The following is an 18446-nucleotide window of genomic DNA, read 5'->3' as shown; positions in this document are numbered from 1 at the left end:
CTGACTCCTTAAAGAGGGGGGCTGACTTTGGAAATGGATCTTTTAAAATGCCTTTGAGTTGGCAAGTGGTCTTGGTCTTAACGGATATGTAGTTTCTCTCAAGGCCAAGTCTTAAGAGCAGTTTGTTAAGTGTGCTGGCTGCTTTGGTGACACGCCTCTCCGCCTTGTTTTCTGTCCTGATGTTGTACACTCCTAACTTTTCACTCCCCGTGGATTCCTTTTTGATTTATTCATCAGTTCCTTTAAACCTCTGGTCTGACGATGCAATTTAATTCTGGACCGTTCAAAAAGCAATGAGAAGGATTATGCACGCTTTTTATTTATTTTATTTTTTTGCGGGGTTATTGATGATATCTTCTCCTGACATCAGGACCTTCCGTCCTTTCCGTCTGGCTGCTCGCCTGTCTGCAGTCCCCTCAGTGGTTTTACATTTTAGAGGATTTCTTTGTGCAGAAGCAGCTCCTTTTGTTCTCGTTCCGCTGCTGAGCATTGCTTTGATGTCTTGAGGCGGATGGAACAAGAAAGAGGAGATACAGAAAGGAGAATTAGCAGGGAGACGGAGAGAATAGAAGATGCCCAGTGAGTGAAGATGAGCGGGATTGATGGCTTGGGGAGGGAACAGGAGAAGTGTGGTGTCTAGGACAAAGAGCGCTCCTCAGATAGTCCAGCTGAGTGTCGGTAATAACGCTGAACTCTTTCTTTGCGTAGAAGCAGCTTCTGTCCTCACGCACATTCATGTGACATTTAAGTCTTAATCAAAACTGAAAGCGTCACAACTTGCACTAATTGGGAAGAGACAGAAACTTCCTCCAGTGCGCCCTCAGGATTTTTTCATAACTGCAGACTTCTAACTTAAAGAACCGCTTATATTTAACAAGTTTTACATTTCAGAAAGTACACTTTGATTTCTTTTTTCAGTGTGCTATGAATCAGGAAAGCTGTCACCCTCTGGCACATGAAGAAATTATGCTTTTATAAGAAGTAGGAGCATGACCTCATCGGTGCCAAATTACATGACTGATAAGTCGGGCAGATTAGTGTAGGAGGGGAGAATTTTAAGGCAAGGCGGTCCGCGTTCAAGGCTGCATTTTGGCCCAGCTGGCAAGGAGGGAGTTGCAGAGCTCCAGATGGGAGCAAATTAAAGCTTGGACCAGGAACTGAGAGGGAATGGTGTGATTTGACAGATGTTTCCCTGGTGAGAAAGAGTCGATTGAGCAGATAGCTACAGGATGTATCGGGGCTGGCACAGTCGGCCCTCTACAATCACATGTGGAAGACTGAAGTCATTTTTTTTATTCTCGACAACAATAATGAGGAAGAAAAGGGGGGAAAGAGCACAGATTCAAATAAAATGAAATTCACCCCTTTTCATTTGGATATAAATGCACTATTGTCACACAAGCGGTCTGTGTTTTAGCTGCTGTTTTGCATTGTGCATTGATAATTGTTAATTTTTTCTCATTGAATGAGCTCTCTGAGAGATCATTGTGTTCCTCAAACAAGAAACAAATTAATTTGTGAATATAAAAATCTGTGTGTTTTGATCAAAATGAAACTGCAGATACTTAAAAACAGCGTTACAGGTGCACCGTATTCAAGAATAGCACTTTCAAAAGTATTTAAAATATACATTTCTGCTTTTAATATTACAGAAAGTAAGTGTCTCGTTTCCCTACATGTTTTATTTCCCAGGTGTCTGATAAATTTGCCTTCAGCCTCTTTGACCTGGACTGGGATGTGTTCATGCAGCATATCGAGGGTGCAATCAACAGAGTTCCTGTCCTGGAGCAGACTGGCATCAAGTCCACTGTCTGTGGGCCAGGTACACAAACACACAGTTGTGGTTCCATCACATTACATTTACTTTGTCAATTTCCTACAGCCTTACCATAGCACTAACACCAATCATAATAATAATGATAACAAATACTCGCCCAATCCTTTCCAGAACCTTAAACCAAGTTTACATACTAACATTTATTATTATGGGTTGCTCCTTATACCTAAATTTGATGCAGGTTTCCACAATGTGACTGTATAAACAGATTTGTGTCCCCACAACATGAGTAATACATGTCCGCACACACACACATGCAATCACCACTTGCACCGCTTTTGAGCAAATCCCGCAAGCACTTCCTGCGAAATCCTTCCAACATTATGCATGACACCGGGGAACAAGCAACTTTGGCGACACTTCTTAAATTGGACACATTCAAATTTAAAAGTGAAATGTATCTCGTCCGCGAAATATCTTATTCAGTGCTCCCTCGCTGCACTGCTCGTTGATGAATACCCAAACTAGCAGGCTGCGTGTCATGTTGGTAGAGGAGATGGTTTGATTAGCTCGAGCCCGGCTTCCTGTGCAGGCACCGTCGCGTCGCCCAGCGGGTTGACGGAGTGGGTCTGTAGCTGTGCCGCGTGGTTTACGTACTAAATTGCATTTTTCATCATCGTAGGGCGACGCAGCCGTTTGGGAAGACGAGGTGATTTTGTGAGTCGAGACAAGTGACTCCTGAAATAGGACAAACACACGTACATAGACAGATGAAAAGGAGGAAAACCTGAGTAGGTATAGAAGAAAGAAGTATAAGCAGATTTTTATTTTTTTTAAATTAGAGACATTAAATAAACATAGAATAATACCCTGTTTAGTCCACATCCTCTGTGGATTTATTTATGTGGATAAATGCACATTTAAGTACATCAGCCGAATGTTTCTGATGAGCCCGCTCATGTGTATAAATAACACAACCGTGTGTATATAGTCCAGACAATTGACACGTGTGTGTGTGTGTGTGTGTGTGTGTGTGTGTGTGTTTAAGCTCCAGTGGGAGAAGAACTGCTTGAACCTGGAGCTCCTTCTTTTTCCCATCAGTTCAATGGGATAATTATAGTACTAATGTATTTATGCACCTGCTGGGCTTACTCTCTCTTAAACAGGGTTTAATTAGTGTTTCAGGTGGTGTAAATTAGGGGTGGATGACTAGTCAGTTTCAGCAATTTAGCAGCACATCTGACCCAGGGTTCATTTAGTTTTTTATAATTATTTTAGTTGACGGCAGTATGTGCAATAAATGCATGCTGGAAGCAGTTTTAGCGTTTCCAGGTTTTGAGTTGGTGAATATTGAACTGAAGCTTGCCTTTGAAGAATTACGTGGCAAATCAGATCTCAATATGTATCTGCAGTAGGGCGTTGTGCAAACTGAAGTCTTTAACTTCCTTCAGTGCAGCGATAGATTCTGGATATATGAGATTCTATAGATCATTGGTAAATCTGAGTTTGTCAATTAATTTAAAACTCCTTGAATCACCACATGACACAAAACAAGGCTAACTGAATCCAAGATACAGACATAGAATTGTATACTATCCCAAATAAAGTGATTTAAGTCCATATTTATGTATAGAAATTGTGTTTGTGAATCTGTGTTTTTTATGTTAAGAGGTAAACAGGTGTTTACTGAGCGCGCACACACCTTGTTTAGCTTCATTGCGGCACAGTCAGTGGGACACCTCCAAACTCAGAAACAACAATATAGTTGATAAATGAAGGGTTGCCATGTTTTCTAACCCAAACAAACAAGCTGTAACACACGGCATATAAAAAATAATACGAATCCTCTTCCTTTTGCCTCCTCACACTTCCAGACATGTCGCAGACCAGTCTAAAAATAAAATCCGCCAACAATTCAGCCGTCTGGATTCTGCCATTATGAAACAATAGTAATTATAATACAATTATCAATTATACAATCCGTTGCAGCAAGTGGATTATGTCACCTCTGTGGTAAATAATATTACATCTACAAAGTTTTTTTCTGTTTGTGTTTCAGAGTCCTTCACAGCAGACCATAAGCCGCTGATGGGAGAAGCGCCAGAGGTACGAGGTTTCTTCCTGGGCTGCGGCTTCAACAGCGCTGGTATGTTTTCTGCGTCAATGAAAATATCTAAAGAAGAAAGAGGTGCAGATTTAAAGAAACACTAGAAAAGAGAGAGAAAGAAGTGTTGAGTGCATGAGGGTGAGAGGGGGGAGAGTAAACACATCTCTGGATTGACAGTCGACTTCATAAACTTTACCTTAAAGAAATGATACTTATCAGTCACCTTTGTATGTATTCAAACACTTTACGGTGGAGAGCCTTCCCGTGAGGAATCTAATAAATGATAGAGCTGAAAAGGTCAAATAAATCTTCTAAGAGAGTAAAGTAACCAGGACGCAAACAAGCGAGGAGAAATGGCCACAGAATTTTTTATTTTTTTCCCTAGACTTTGACCCAGCCTTCACCATCCTCTACGGACGCTCTCAAGGCACAAATGAATAATGGAGTGCTTTTCATTTTTCAGAGAACGCATACACGCGCGCAGAAAACCCAAGTCGCTCCATTACTTCGCTCAAACATGAGCTTACCTCTGACATTAGGGAGGGAGTAATGTGAGCGCCTCAGAAAAACTGAGTGAGAGAACGGGGGCGTAAAGGGCAAAGTAATCACCATAAGCATTATTGGCAGAAAGCAGAAGACTACGGGGTTACAGCTCTGGAGTTGTCTTGACAAAACCTCGGGAGGTTCAGTCCTGATGAGTGGGCATGCAGCACTCTCAGCACACTCACGTAATACACAGACTTTCTGTCTTCTGTCTTCTTTTGTCCCATCACATCCATTGTCAGGTTAACAGGGGCACTAACACTCCTGTCCCTTAGCTGCAGTATCCCTTTATATCTCTTAGATGCCGCCTCAACTTGTACTTGTATTGCTTATAAATCTAAAAAGTCCTGAGGCTGTTATGTCATTATGTAAATAATTACTATTATTTCAGAGCATTTTTTTTCATTGTCTGTGTAATTTATCAAGCAAAAAAAACACTGTCTCATTTTAAAATTAATATGTTAGAATTTTAGGCGTTTGTTTGGGGGGGAAAAGACAAGGCATTACCTTTAAAGATTTAAAGGGGAACTACTGTTTTACAACCTGGACCCTATTTCAGGCATAAAATACGATTGTTTACTCACCCATATAACTTTTGTGTAATTTGTATTGGTTCAGGAGATAATTAGATCAGCGTATATCCATATAGTGGGAGTGACTGGGGCCCCGAAACGCAACCTCTAAATAACGCATTACCTGCCGCGAAACTCGTTCATTTCACCAATATTTTGTTATCGTACGCTAGTGCTATTCCACGTTGAGTCCGGAGTTACCTGTTATCATCATCCGGGGTCTGTAGATTGACCTACAGACCCCGGATGATGTCTTCTGACCTGGATGATGTCATCTCTGAGCGCTGCGCGCACCCACGACGGTCGGCTTGTTTACCTGTAATTTGCTACTGCTATGTTTCATCGACAACCTCAGGATCTGAAAAATATTCAGCCATGTTGCAAAAAACTAGCAGTAGCAAATTACAGGTTAAGAAGCCGACTGTCGCGGGTGTGTGTGGCGCTCAGAGATGACATCATCCAGGTCAGAAGACATCATCCGGGGTCTGTCTATATGGATATACGCTGATGTAATTATCTCCCAAACCAATACAAATTACACAAATGTTATATGGCTGAGTAAACGATCGGATTTTATGCAGAATTAAGGTCCAGGTTGTAAAAAACAGTAGTTCCCCTTTAATGGGATTTTTTTCCAACCATTTTCATTCAGTCATAGACTAAAAGGTATAGACTGAAATTATGGACTTAACAAAATGACCAGAATGAGAATGACACACTAGCCCTCTTTAGATTCTAGCTTTTATTTGTCGTCTGAATTAGGCAAATAAAACCTGATCCTTCTTGTCTGACTGAAAGTGGATAAAATATTCCAGTCCCTCTTCCTCTAATCTGTCTTTTCTGGTGTCTTGCTGGAAACTAGCTCATTGAAATGGGCCCAGTGTACCTCATATCGCACCTGGTAAACAGGGACTTGATAATGAGCATTTTTGCACTTGCAAGGATGAGCTTCATCCTCCTACCTGACACACATACTCGCACACTGGCTCTTTCTGCATGTCGTCTTTTTCTTTTTTTTCCCCCACCCTCTCGTCCCCTGTCTCCACGTCCTTCTGGCAAGGAAGGAGAAAACGAAGGAGACTTCTGTCAGTTTCACATTTGCTCTTGTGCAGCTCTCTTGAGCTGTGGCGCAAGAGACAGGGAATACTATCAGAATCCACTGAGTTAATAGATTATTTAAAAAACAAAAAAAACCTTTGTAGGCTCCTTGCTTGCTGCTCTTAATTTATGTTTCCAAGCAAACTGTAATCTTCTGAGTAGTAGAAGTTGTAGTGGTTGCCTGGCAACCTTATGTTTCTTATTCTTTGTGTCAAAACAATCATGCTGAAGTGTTCGGTGTGCAACTTGCAGTGCATTTATTTATTGTGGTGTTTGTTCCGGGTCCTTTAATTGCTTGCGCTGCAGTACCTCTTATCCAGCTGCATCACCATCTTGCTCATAACGACAATAATGAGAACCATACTGTGAAGGCGAGGCTTTTGTTCACATTAAAATGCACAGGAAATTGTCTTTCTTTAAGGAAGTACACAATGCTAGGATTGATACAAATGGCACCAAGTCCTCTAGTTACATTTGTGCTGCCGTGAATGATAAAGGGATAAAGGGATGAGGACCAAACAGGAGCTAGTTTGCATCGTTTATAGAAGAAAAACACAATGAAACGTCCTTGAAAGAAATTCTCTAAGCGCTCATCGAGTGCAGTATTGTTAATTTGAAGGTGGAAATTTTAGGTTGCAGCGTAACAGTGGCAGTTGTTTAGTTGTACGAGAAGGTTGACACCACCTGAATGTTGGTACAACCAGCCTCCGGTTAAATTAAAAACTGGTGAAAACCTTCAACGTTGATGAATGAGCTTTACAAATTCTGGAGGATTTTCGTGTCCTGGCATTAGCTCACAGACATGAGAGCGGTATCAGTCAAAGTCTTGGCAAAAGAGCGAAGAAGTACGAATCTGAAAATGTCAAAACGTTTCTTTTCAACTTGGATTTTTTGTCTCCCCCCTCTGGCGGTGTGACGCCTCCTAGATTCTACTTGACCACCATGGCTCCTAAGTTACATAACTAACTCTCATTTTTCTGCCATATTCTCAGATGTTAAAGGATGCTCCATCTATGTCCCCACTGTTGCTCTGCTCTTTGGTTAACGTAAAATGCATCGTTACTGGTGCACCAGTTAACCCTTTTTGTAGAATTGTGTTATACAGCGAAATACAGAGATTAGAGATTAATCTCGCTATAGCTTTAAGTGCAGAGCCGGAGGTGTTCAGACCAGCTGAAGATAGAGACTGGAGGCATTGGAGGATTTTCAAAAATGTCTTCCGTGGTCTAAAGTGGATTTATTTACATTTATACATTAAGTGTATCTTGTCTGTGTAATTCCTGTTCGACAAACCAATAATAGTCTGAAAAGCTGCACACGAATGCAGTCCTGTTGTAGGTCAACAAATAAGTGGTTTAAACAAATGAGATTAACTCATCTTTATAGATGATGTTTAAACGGGAAATAATCCAACTAGGTATTTTTATACAAAGCTATGCTAAACAAATGCTGACAACCATTCTGTTTTAAATTAAATCAACAGTTTTGATCTAAACAAGCTCACTGGAGCAATGCAGTAGAGAAGGACAAATTCAATTGTGCCTCTTTGGAAGCATCTCTTGAATTACTGGCAGCATCGCACTAAATGTCAGAAGAACCTGAGAGCAATGCACAATAGATGAGAGGGGGTGACACACAATGACAGCGAAAGGAGCAAATATTTGCACAGCATACACTAACGACAATAGAATACGAAGCATGCGGCGAGGAAGACGGAGAAGTGGGGTTGGGGGGTGGGGGTGACAAGATGAGTGGAGGCACGAGCGTGAAGGTTCACAAGCCGATACACGATCACACGTCAGCGCGGATATCTTTGGTGGCATTCATCAGTGCCACCTCGCCTTGCTGGTGGTCTCTCCACGTTTGTCTCGGGAGAGCTCCATCATCCTCTCCTCACCCTCCTCCCTTTATCTCTCCACCCCTGCACCCACCCATCCATCCATCCATCCATCTACCCACCCATCCATCCATCCAACTGGGCAGCCATTCAAATGCCCACCCAGGCTCGGAGTGACGGTGCCTACAGATGAGTGAAGTAATGAGAGATGGAGAGCATTGTTAGAGATGGAGGGATGCAAGGACACACTGGTCGTGCTGCTGCATATCGATGTTGTGCTGGCAACACAACACACACACACAACCTAAGCAAATTACCAGCAACTGAGCACAAGCAGGGGGTTCCTAACAGGGCCCAGCTCATTAACCCGGCATTTTTTGGACCGGACAGATAAAATATTGACTTGCCAAGAGTGTTTGTTTGGTTGGGTTGGAACGGAGCCGAATTCAGCAGCAGCAGCGGCAGCAGCAGCAGGATGGGTGCTGATGATGAGGTCAGATTGCTCGGGGGTGCCTGCAAGCAAGGGTCAAATGATGGAACAAAGGTCAAAACGATCCTCTGTAGCTCAGATGACATATAGAGGCTGTGGCAGGGGGCAAAAACTGCTGCGTTGTACTGTTTCTCTGCTCTGTCCTTCTCTTCTTCAGATTAATGAGACTTTCCTCGCAGTCCTCCAGACAGGCTTTAGGTGAGGGAGGAGGAAAGAGAGACCCTGTTTCTTTTTCTTTGCCACTCTTATTTCCCGTCTGGTCCTTGCGCAGGGGATCCAGTATTTGGTGTAGAGCTGATGGACACTGTGTATTATTTGTGTAGTTATTCATTCTGCACCTAGAAATCATTTTTCATTATCGGTAATCATGGGTTGCTTAGTGTACAAAATGCAGAAAATAAGAAAATATGTCTGTCACAACCTCCCAGAGTCCAAGGTGACGTCTTTATTTAGTCCGACTATCAATCCATCTGAAATATTGCTGTCACCTTGTACTCTGGGAGTTTGCGCTGAGCATTTTTCTCTCCTGTCTGACTTGTGATTTACAAAAGAGATTCGTCAAAAACGGACTTATCCTCAAAAATAATGATAGGCTGCAGTCCAGGCACGAATACTGATTTTAAAAGAAGCAAATGATTACATGAAAGAAACTAGAATGTGTTGTTTAATGACTTTCTTACACTGATGATGTGATTGTGGGGGATGTTGTTCACAACCATTCCTTGTCCTCCTTGCCATCTCTGTGTCAGGTATGATGCTGGGAGGTGGTTGTGGCAGAGAGCTGGCTCACTGGATCATTCATGGCCGCCCGGAAAAGGACATGTATGGATATGACATCAGGTACAGACAAATATACAAAAGGGTTCCGACTGGCATTTTATCAAAGGTCTTCCAGAGCCGCAGCAACGATAAAGTTTTAATACCGTCCGAATGATTGTGACTTTTAATGATTTTATCAAAGGTCTCCCGGAGAGGCAGCAATGATAAAGTTTTTAATGCCGTCCGAATGATTGTGTGACTTTTAATGAGCGGTAATCTTTTGAATTCCTCTCCCTCCTGTCTCAGACGTTTCCACAACTCGCTGACGGACAACAAACGCTGGATCAGAGAGAGGAGCCACGAGTCGTATGCTAAAAACTACTCTGTGGTGTTCCCCTTTGATGAGCCGCTGGCCAGCCGAAACATGAGGAAGGACCCTTTCCATAAGGTAGTTGTGCGGCTTGGTGCAGATGTCACTTCGGGGCGTTTCATGAGGAGTTCAAAGAAATAACCCTCATGCACTGTCTTTCCACTGTGAGCTAGTCAGACTCCGTTCAACTGTGGTTTAATAAGTCATTAATATTATTATGTTATTTTGAGGTAAACATAAGGGTGAGCAAGAATAAAAGATCTATTAGACCCACGAATAAAAGTTATTTATTATTAAATTACATTGATTTATCTCTGCCCTGACGTTAGCTGTTTTAGGGACCTGCGCAAAGCTCAGACTATAACACAAACTCTGGAAGCTTCCTTACACAGAGTAATGTCACTGCTGAGCGCTGAAATATAAATCAGTGGACGCAGGTCATTAGTGAGGAAATATGTAACTTAACAGCTACAAGGACAGAATATCTTAAAAGGCTCTCATTACTAATGAACAGATATCATCGCCGGTGCTTTTTTTTTCTTTTCAGGCAATCATTTACACTAGTGGTTTTATGTTTTTTCTGAATAAATGACTCAAAACTCTGCTTATCCAAGAGCACGGCCGTTGAGTAAGTGCTCAGACCAAATGTGGTCTGACTGGTCGGACTACATCCTCACTACGTCGCTAGCGTGTTCACACCTTTATTTGAAGCTGTCCGTTTGTGGTCGGATTGGGTCAGGTTGCATTCAAATAGTCTGAACAGAGCCTATATTCCTCAATGCATCTTGGATACGTTCACACCTGTATTTAGACCCATCTAATACCATGTGTCATGTGGCGAACTTAAAGGGAAAGTACTGTTTTTTACAACCTGGACCTTATTTCTGGCATAAAATCCGATCGTTTACTCACCCATATAACTTTGGTGTAATTTGGATTCATTCGGACGATATTTAGCTCCGCGTACATCCATATAGTGGGAGTGACTGGGGCACCGAAACGCAGCCTCTAAATAACGCATTATCTTCCGGGAAACTCGTTCATTTCACCAATATTTTGTTATTGTACACTAGTGCTATTCCCCGTTGAATCGTCTGGGGTCTGAAGATTGAACTACTAACCTAACAACAACAAAATATTGGTGAAATAAACAAGTTTCGCGGCAGATAATGCATTATTTAGAGGCTGTGTTTCGGTGCCCCAGTCACTCACACTATATTCGTCGATCTAAATATCATTCGAATGACTCCAAATGACACCAAAGTTATATGGGTGAGTAAACAATCGTATTGTATGCAAGAAATAAGGTCCAGGTTGTAAAAAACGGTAGTTCCCGTTTGTCAGTCCCCCTTTTTAAATCTCTTCCTATTTGCTTTCTATTTAGAGGTCGTGTGACTCTTTCTTTCTGCCGTCCATTTAATTTTAGCTCTTCTCTTCTTTGTCCTTTCAAAACTTTCCTCCTGTATTCATCTGGCGATTCATGAATCTCAAACTAGTCTCCCATTTTGTCTCTCTTTGTCATTCTTGCTGTTCTGTGCTGATTCTCTCCCTCTCCCTCAGCGTCTAATTGGCTCCAACTGATGGAACAAATCATGCTGCTGAAACAACAGGTTGTCAGGTTTTCCGTGCGAGTGTGAATGTCTGTAAAAAAACACTGAGAAGAAAAGAGTAGAACACTTCAGAGACGCAGGTATACAAGTGTTTGCAAAGATGCCATTTGTCAAAGACTGACCCGGTCTCTCCCGGCGTGTTTATCTCTTTGTCGCCCTCCCATTCCTTTTCTGTCTGCCACCACTCTTCTCTTTCTCGTTCCATCACCTCTGGTCAAGTCTAGAGGCGCATAGCTGGTTCAGGCTCATGCAGAAGGCAGTTAGCTGTGCAACTTATCCCCGGCAGCTACATTTATTAATGCAATCCCTGCCAACATGAATATAAATGATACACTTAGCTTCGGTAGTCTGGCCTTGGATGTCTTTCAGCTTCGTTTCTCTCCTCGGCGCGGCGCAAACCTTTAATGGGCCTCGCCGCCATACTTTATGCATTAATGATCCACTTAGGCATGCTTTCCTGTTCCAGACTTAATTTACCTTCGACTGTTTTTACCGTGGCTCACACATGTGGGCACTTTTTTTTCCAGAACAGATTACTGTCACGCAAGTCCCATTAGCAATGTTGTCGATGTATTTTGTAGCTCGTGTCAAGTGCTTTCTTAGAGCTTGTTTTATTTGGCTTCCCTGACACCTTTCATGCATAATTAACCGGGTTTCTCAAAAAGCCTTTTTAAAGATTTCAGATTAAAGATTTTCTACAGAATGAGCAAAATGAGAGCCTTATCTTTAATGAATTTAACTGATAATGTGAAGACATTTTTTATTTATTAATGTGGTCTTTTGATTACAAAAATAAGGACATCACATTTAATACCCTAAGGGACGTTATGTGCATGTCAGTGCTATTTTAGTTTTCTTTGCACTTTCCTGCTACCTGAATTTCTTTCTGAGTCATGCTCATCACTTGTTGTTTACCATGATTACAGGTTTCTTTCTGTAGTAGGACTAGTAATAGGCAGACATCGGCATTACCATTTAAACTGATCTGCTATGTCGGTGTAAAAACCCTAACTATAGACTTTAAGCACAAAACTACTGCCAATCGTAATGTGTGACTCCTAGGATTTATTAAGAGAGCTCAGCCTATCTGTTGAGTGACATATTATGTGCATCATAACACCTTTTCTATGTAAAACCACAGAACAGGACATGCATTATGGGTAGGAGGTATTCGAGGGTTTGATCCACCGAGGAAGCTGTCCCCGTGAAAGTAATGAGACTGTCTACTTTTAGGATCCAATACAGGATTATTTCAGAGCACAAGCAGACCATCTCTGACACTACTGCTCACACGCTTTCTCCACCTCGGCAGCACAGATGGTAAATATAGCTTGGTGTGGGAAGTTTTGGCAAGAGACAGCTAGCTGCCTGCTAGGAGGAGAGCATAGCAGAGCATACCTACCAACTGTGGGCGACTGTCAGTTTTAACTAGGAGGATGGAGAGCCCTGAAATATCACGTCTAAACACTGCTCAGGAAATCGAGAATTAAGAAGTATGCTATTTTTGCAGCGATCTTCAGAGTGTGCCGTGCATCCTTGCAAGTTCCTCCGTTATTATTAATATTAATGTCAGTTAGAATTGCACCGAATGTTGTTTTATATAAACAAGGGATCAAATGAGTGTGTATGTGTGTGTCGTCACAGTTCCTCTCAGCTCCGCGGAAAGCTTTAGTCTTTTATGTCACAGTTTTTGGTTAAACTTTGCCACTGCTGCTGAAAAATCTGAATCGTCCACAACAACGGTTTTTCCGTCAGCTCAATGGAAAAAAACTCACATAATCCCACTTTTCACAACCTACATGCTAGTAGCTGGTGAACAAAATGGGGAGAGTAGCTGCTAAACACTCTCACATCGTCTCTGAGTAGATGGTGGAGAGCAAAACAGAGCCAAAACGATTTGTTGCGTATTAGAGCTGTGTGCATTGTGTGTCCTTGTTTGCAACTGTTGCTTTGGATTACCAATTGAGGGAGAGTCTTTTGATGCTGAATAAAAGGAAGGTGAATTTACATGACCTTACATTTCATTTTAGTACATGTGGCCAAAAGCACAGATAAATGCAAATGTTTCCCTCCACATGCCTGTTGTGGAAATTGGTCGCTGTTTGTCACCGGCCTCATTGTAACTATATATTGTCAGAGTGTGCCAGCATTCTATTACTGCTCATTCGATTGCCCTCAAGCGCGGAAGCGGTAACGATGCTTTAAATACTTGAAAATAACAGCGGCAATCCAGGAAGTGGGCATGTTGTTGTGATTGCTCTGCCAAGTGAATGGAAATAAAATTAAATCCCTGACTTCTTACCGCCACATACTCTGAGCGTTTTCATGCAGCAAAGCAAGCACTGAATATTTCTCTTATCTGCATGTACTTTAAGAACTGACTCTACTGCTTTGTGTTTGTGTGAACGTTTTAGGTGCTGACAGAGCAGGGCTGTGTGTTCCAAGAACGACACGGCTGGGAGAGGCCGGGCTGGTTCAACAAAGACGGGCCTGCTCCTGTGAGAACCAACACATGCTGTACACAATCACATGCACACGAGTGATTTGTTTACTTACAACTTAATGACAAAAGACATTTGAAAAGACATAAATAATTAGATTTTTTCTTTTTTCTTTTTTTTTTCCAAAAAGCTTTTTTGGCTCAGGATTGTTGGAACAGACTGGGACAAATAGGCGACACTGCCGCAGTGTCTGGTCCACTGCTTTGTCCCTCATTGTACTTTTAAAATTATGATTAATGAGCCTTTAAGTGTACGTTTGTCTGTGTCATTGCAAAGGTTAAAGATTATGACTATTACGGGGCTTACGACGTTAAGAAGAATGTAAACTACAAGTACAACGAACTGCTGGGCAAAGAGTACACCTTTGGCTTCCCTCCCCATCATGATGTGGTAAGATACCGAGAGCAAGTGCGTGTGTGTGTGTGTGTGTGTGTGTGTGTGTGTTTAAACATTTGTGTTATTCAATAGGAGTGTGATAAAAAATGGCACTGTAAGCTCCCATAGTCCAGTCACTTTAATTTGATCAGATGAACGCTCTTTGAAGGCCAACAGAAGGAAAGGGAACACGTGTCCTCATGGGAAATAGTAATTTACAAGTGACACTGATGAGACTACAGTCGGTGAGTTTAATGGGGCGTAAAGAGTTTCGAGGGAGAGCACTGAACTAACTCATCAGCTGTAGGACGATGCGTCTCCCTTCAATTTCTCGAATGTGATGAAGGCTGCCTTCAGGGATCTGATGATGATGATATGCAGGCATCTTGGAGAACATAATGTTCAAGTTTGTGTTTGTTGAGTTCTTTTTTTTTTTTTCCTTTTTAAAAAAAAAAAAAAAAATGCAGATTAAAAGCGAGTGCCTCTCGTGCAGAAACAGTGTGGCTGTGTTTGACATGTCCTACTTCGGAAAGTTCTACCTCACTGGACCGGATGCCAAGAAGGCAGCTGATTGGCTGTTCACGGCTGATGTCAACAAGAAGCCAGGTCAGTTTGACTGCTGCTGAAACAATCATACAGACACACAGGCACACGTACAATGCACAGACACGGCCAGATGGGAGAAAAGATTGACAGAATGAAAAGAGCAGATTGGTTGGGGAAAAATTATAAATTAAAAAAAAAAATTATAGATGTCAGCGTGGGCTACAGAGGTCTGGTACTCTTTCTAACTTCATGCCTGCAGAGGTTTAAAGATCTGAATAACTCTAAATCCGGTGACTTCACTTAAAGGTCCCTTGTGATGCCAGTTTTAAAGTTAATCTTGGTGTCGCATTTCCCCAGAATATAATTTTCATAAATACAGCACATAACGTTTATTCTTCCGGATCTGTACACCCCTGGTTTTAGCCGTGTTTCCAACGAGCTGTTTCGGTATCTGTAGCTTTAAATCCCAATGATTAGGTCCCTGTCTGGAAGAGGGCTATGCATTTCCTGCCAACACAATGGCCACACCAGCAAAATCAACCCAGGACAAGCAAACTGACTTCTAACAAAATCACGGGCGTTCCAGCCATGCACGTTTGAACCAGCCACAGGCAGGGCTTACACCTTTATGACATCCCAAGGTGCTGCACACCTGAATGTCTCGTTCAGATTGTCTCGGTTTGATTGGTGGAGAAAGCAAAGAAACAAAGGGATCTCTTTTCATATTCATATGAAAGACTTAATACTTCAGTGTTTTTTCCCCGTATCACATATGATGCTATTCACCAGCAAATGAATGAATGCCAAAAGCTGCAGTTCTTCAAATGGCCACTTGAGGCTGACGGCAAAGTTGAGTCAATCTCCATTGACCCCATGTTAAAATGTTAAAACTTCACAGCAGAAATAAAAATATTAACAGCCCTATACAACCCCTGTTTTGGTCTTATGCCATGAAATTCCTCCCATTCATGGCATTTGTGAATTTTTATATAACTCACACATTTAAATTATACCAAAGCTCTAAGTTAAGCAAAACTTCCCTGCTTTCTTAGGACAGATGAAACTTGGATCAACCTGTAGCTGCTTCACTGCTTTGACTGACGGGTGGGTGCCGTCACAAGTGGCTAGCTGTCTGCCGAGGCGTCACCCACCCTTCTCGGCTTTATTCACACTTCTTGTTTTTGCCTATTTTTATATTAGTTGGGAGATAGACGGAGTCAGGCACTACCAAGGTGGTGTCAGCCGAAGCCACCATACTGGGCTTCAGAACCACTCTTAACCTGACAAGTGATGTGACAGAGGTCTTTATTCCCCTGCAGAAAATGTGTTTAGGTGTTTGCTATGTGTCCTTCCACTGTAAAATATTATGACAAGCTCTGGTCTCTCTCTTTTGTTGCCAGTTTTAATGTACAATAATTGTAGGAACCACACTGTCTCCATCATTCGCTCATATTTGGCAAATGGATGAAAGACATGTTACAATTTTATGTCTCTTGCAATAAGGGACTATAGTTCATTTATTAGAAAATTAACTTGATGATGTCGTCATAGTAGATATCTTTCTTAAAGATTTTCTCAACAATCACTGACCTTGAAGCGTGTCTCATATTCAAGCTGTTTCCTTGGTAACGACTTAATAAAAAGAAGTTTCCAGATGTGGTCAGGATGATTTGATGATGACTGTGAACATAGAGTAAGTATGTATTAAAAATGGATTCCTACTCAAACACAGGAGCCCTTAGAGCGCACGCAGTCATAAAAAAAAAAAGCACATGAACCGAGTTACTCAAAGCAAATCAGTTACAGACGGAACACTGACCTCAGATTGAGATTCATCTTTCTTCTGAGATCTCTGTTGCCTTGTTTTTCATTAGAAAGCACTGCTGAAATTCTGAAATACTGCTGTAATTCATTGTTTATATGTGTGTTTGTGCACGTTTCAGGCTCCACTGTGTATACCTGCATGCTGAATAAAAGAGGAGGAGCGGAGGCTGACCTGACGGTGAGCAGACTGGAGCCTGGAGCTGCCAACCTGCCCCTGGCACCAGAATCTAACGGTGAGAAGCGGCATGTGTGTGTTTGTGTGTTTCAGTCACATTGTGTTGTTGCTCTTTTGAATGCATAACCCTTTCACTCGCTTCCATATGATGTTTTTTCATAATTTTGAACGTGCATTAAAAAACATGATTCATGATTCTGTTTTATAGAGAAAGATGTCGTTTGGAGTGAAACAGCCAGGAACAAACAAGAAATTTGCAATAAAACGGACAAAATTGTTTTTGCACTTGGCTGTGATGGAAAGGTTACATTTTAAAAAAGGAGCATACAATTATAGATATAAAGACTTTATGACATTATGGCTCCAAATAACAGAAAAAATAAGAAATAAAAAGAGGCCAGATGGGGCAAGAGTCGTTATATCACATTACCTTCATCTCTGTTACGAGGTGCTAATTAAAAATACTGCAGGGTATATATTAAATTAGATGAGACAAATTAATTATTAAGTAGTCTGCATTGCATAATGCCATCTTAGGTGGGAAGCTGTAATTAAAGGCCACGAGGTGCTCAATTATTTATTTATTTTAAGCCCTGTTTAACATAGCTGCATAAAGAAAGTGAAAAGTTTCCAAAAATGCGCTCTTCTACTCTTATTGTCTGTTCTGCTCATGTTCCCCCACCTAATACAAGTTGTTCCTGTGAATCACTGTCTTCCTTTGCTCCAGGTGACGCTTACTACCTGGCCATCGGCGGCGGCGTGGCGGAGCACAACTGGAACCACATTAGAACGGTTCTTCAGGACCAAGGCTTCCGCTGCCAGCTGATAGACCACTCTGAGGACATGGGGATGATCAGCATCCAGGGACCCAAGAGGTGGGGAGAGACAAGCAGCCGAGAGGCAGGGGTGGTTATGACTGATTGGATGTTGTGACTGATATCCAGGTGAAAAAAGAAGGAGAGTAGATAATGCTGCTGGCAAAAACATGGAAAAGGTGAACTAATTCGGTATTATTCACCACTGGACATGAAAGGCCTGGAAACTGACAAACTGACAAAAATGGCAAGCTGTCCTATTGAGGCAATAATGTCCTGGAGGCAAGCACATTAAGTGGTAACTCATAGACTTGGCCATGGTTATAGGTGGTGAGTGCAAGGACAGAAGGCTGTTTGAAGAGGCTGCAGAAGTGCTTTGCATGCAGTACTCCCAACAAATCACCCGCCTTGGTGAAGACACTATGCTCATTCAAAGATCTTTGCCCACTGTTTTCCATGTGGCCAGAGCTGACAACAGCACAAACATGCAGAATAGTAGCCTTTATTTACACCTGATTTTGACAACAGTGGTAGCAGGCAGCTACAACGTAGCACCAACACAGTACCACAGCAGTAAGGGAGGTTCATGGTTAAACTCTCCAGTTTAATGTAGCCGTCAGCTGTTTCATAGTGCTATAATGTCAGCGAAGCCTATTCCTCCCTAGGGAGGTATTCCAGGTGCATCCAGCTGTTGCGTGACCTCAAGGCAGACCGAGATTACTCTGCAGGGATTATATATCCCCTCTGACCTGAGAATACATTGGCACTCTCAAGAATAGCTGGAGGAGGTGGCCAAGGATCTTGACACTCGGGCTTCATGGCCTTGACTGCTGTCTCCGTGAATCAGTTGTGGATAAGTGTTGGCAAAAAAACAAATGAAAGAGAACATATACTGAGACACATTTCTTAGAGCAGTTACTGTTGATCTCTCACCCACAGTTTGTACCTTACGTTGGAGGTCTGTGGAGACTAGAGCTAGTGGATTAAGGCCTGTATAGACCACAACGTAAGTTCGTATTGAACCTACAGTATGGTATGGCTGATGGT

General features: G+C 42.0%; 1 protein-coding gene across 4 annotated transcripts in view; it reads left to right on the top strand.

Moving 5' to 3' along the window:
- The window catches only part of sardh (sarcosine dehydrogenase), a 42383-nt gene that overhangs the window by 10991 nt on the left and 12946 nt on the right, over positions 1-18446 (top strand). For all 4 annotated transcript variants that reach the window (XR_014699740.1, XM_084572298.1, XM_084572297.1 and 1 more), the window contains exons 9-17: positions 1693-1822; positions 3837-3923; positions 9174-9264; positions 9490-9631; positions 13578-13661; positions 13941-14054; positions 14507-14645; positions 16529-16642; positions 17312-17459. Coding sequence is in view for 3 of the 4 variants with exons in the window: in XM_084572298.1 (XP_084428424.1) it covers positions 1693-1822; positions 3837-3923; positions 9174-9264; positions 9490-9631; positions 13578-13661; positions 13941-14054; positions 14507-14645; positions 16529-16642; positions 17312-17459 (1049 nt within the window). In the remaining variant the exon portion in view is untranslated. The remainder of the gene's footprint in view (positions 1-1692; positions 1823-3836; positions 3924-9173; positions 9265-9489; positions 9632-13577; positions 13662-13940; positions 14055-14506; positions 14646-16528; positions 16643-17311; positions 17460-18446) is intronic.

This window comes from Chelon labrosus, assembly GCF_963514085.1.
Source record: "Chelon labrosus genome assembly, chromosome: 22".
NCBI lineage: Eukaryota > Metazoa > Chordata > Actinopteri > Mugiliformes > Mugilidae > Chelon > Chelon labrosus.
The sequence above is the reverse complement of the archived record's forward strand: the minus strand, read 5'-3'. Positions and strand labels throughout refer to the sequence as shown.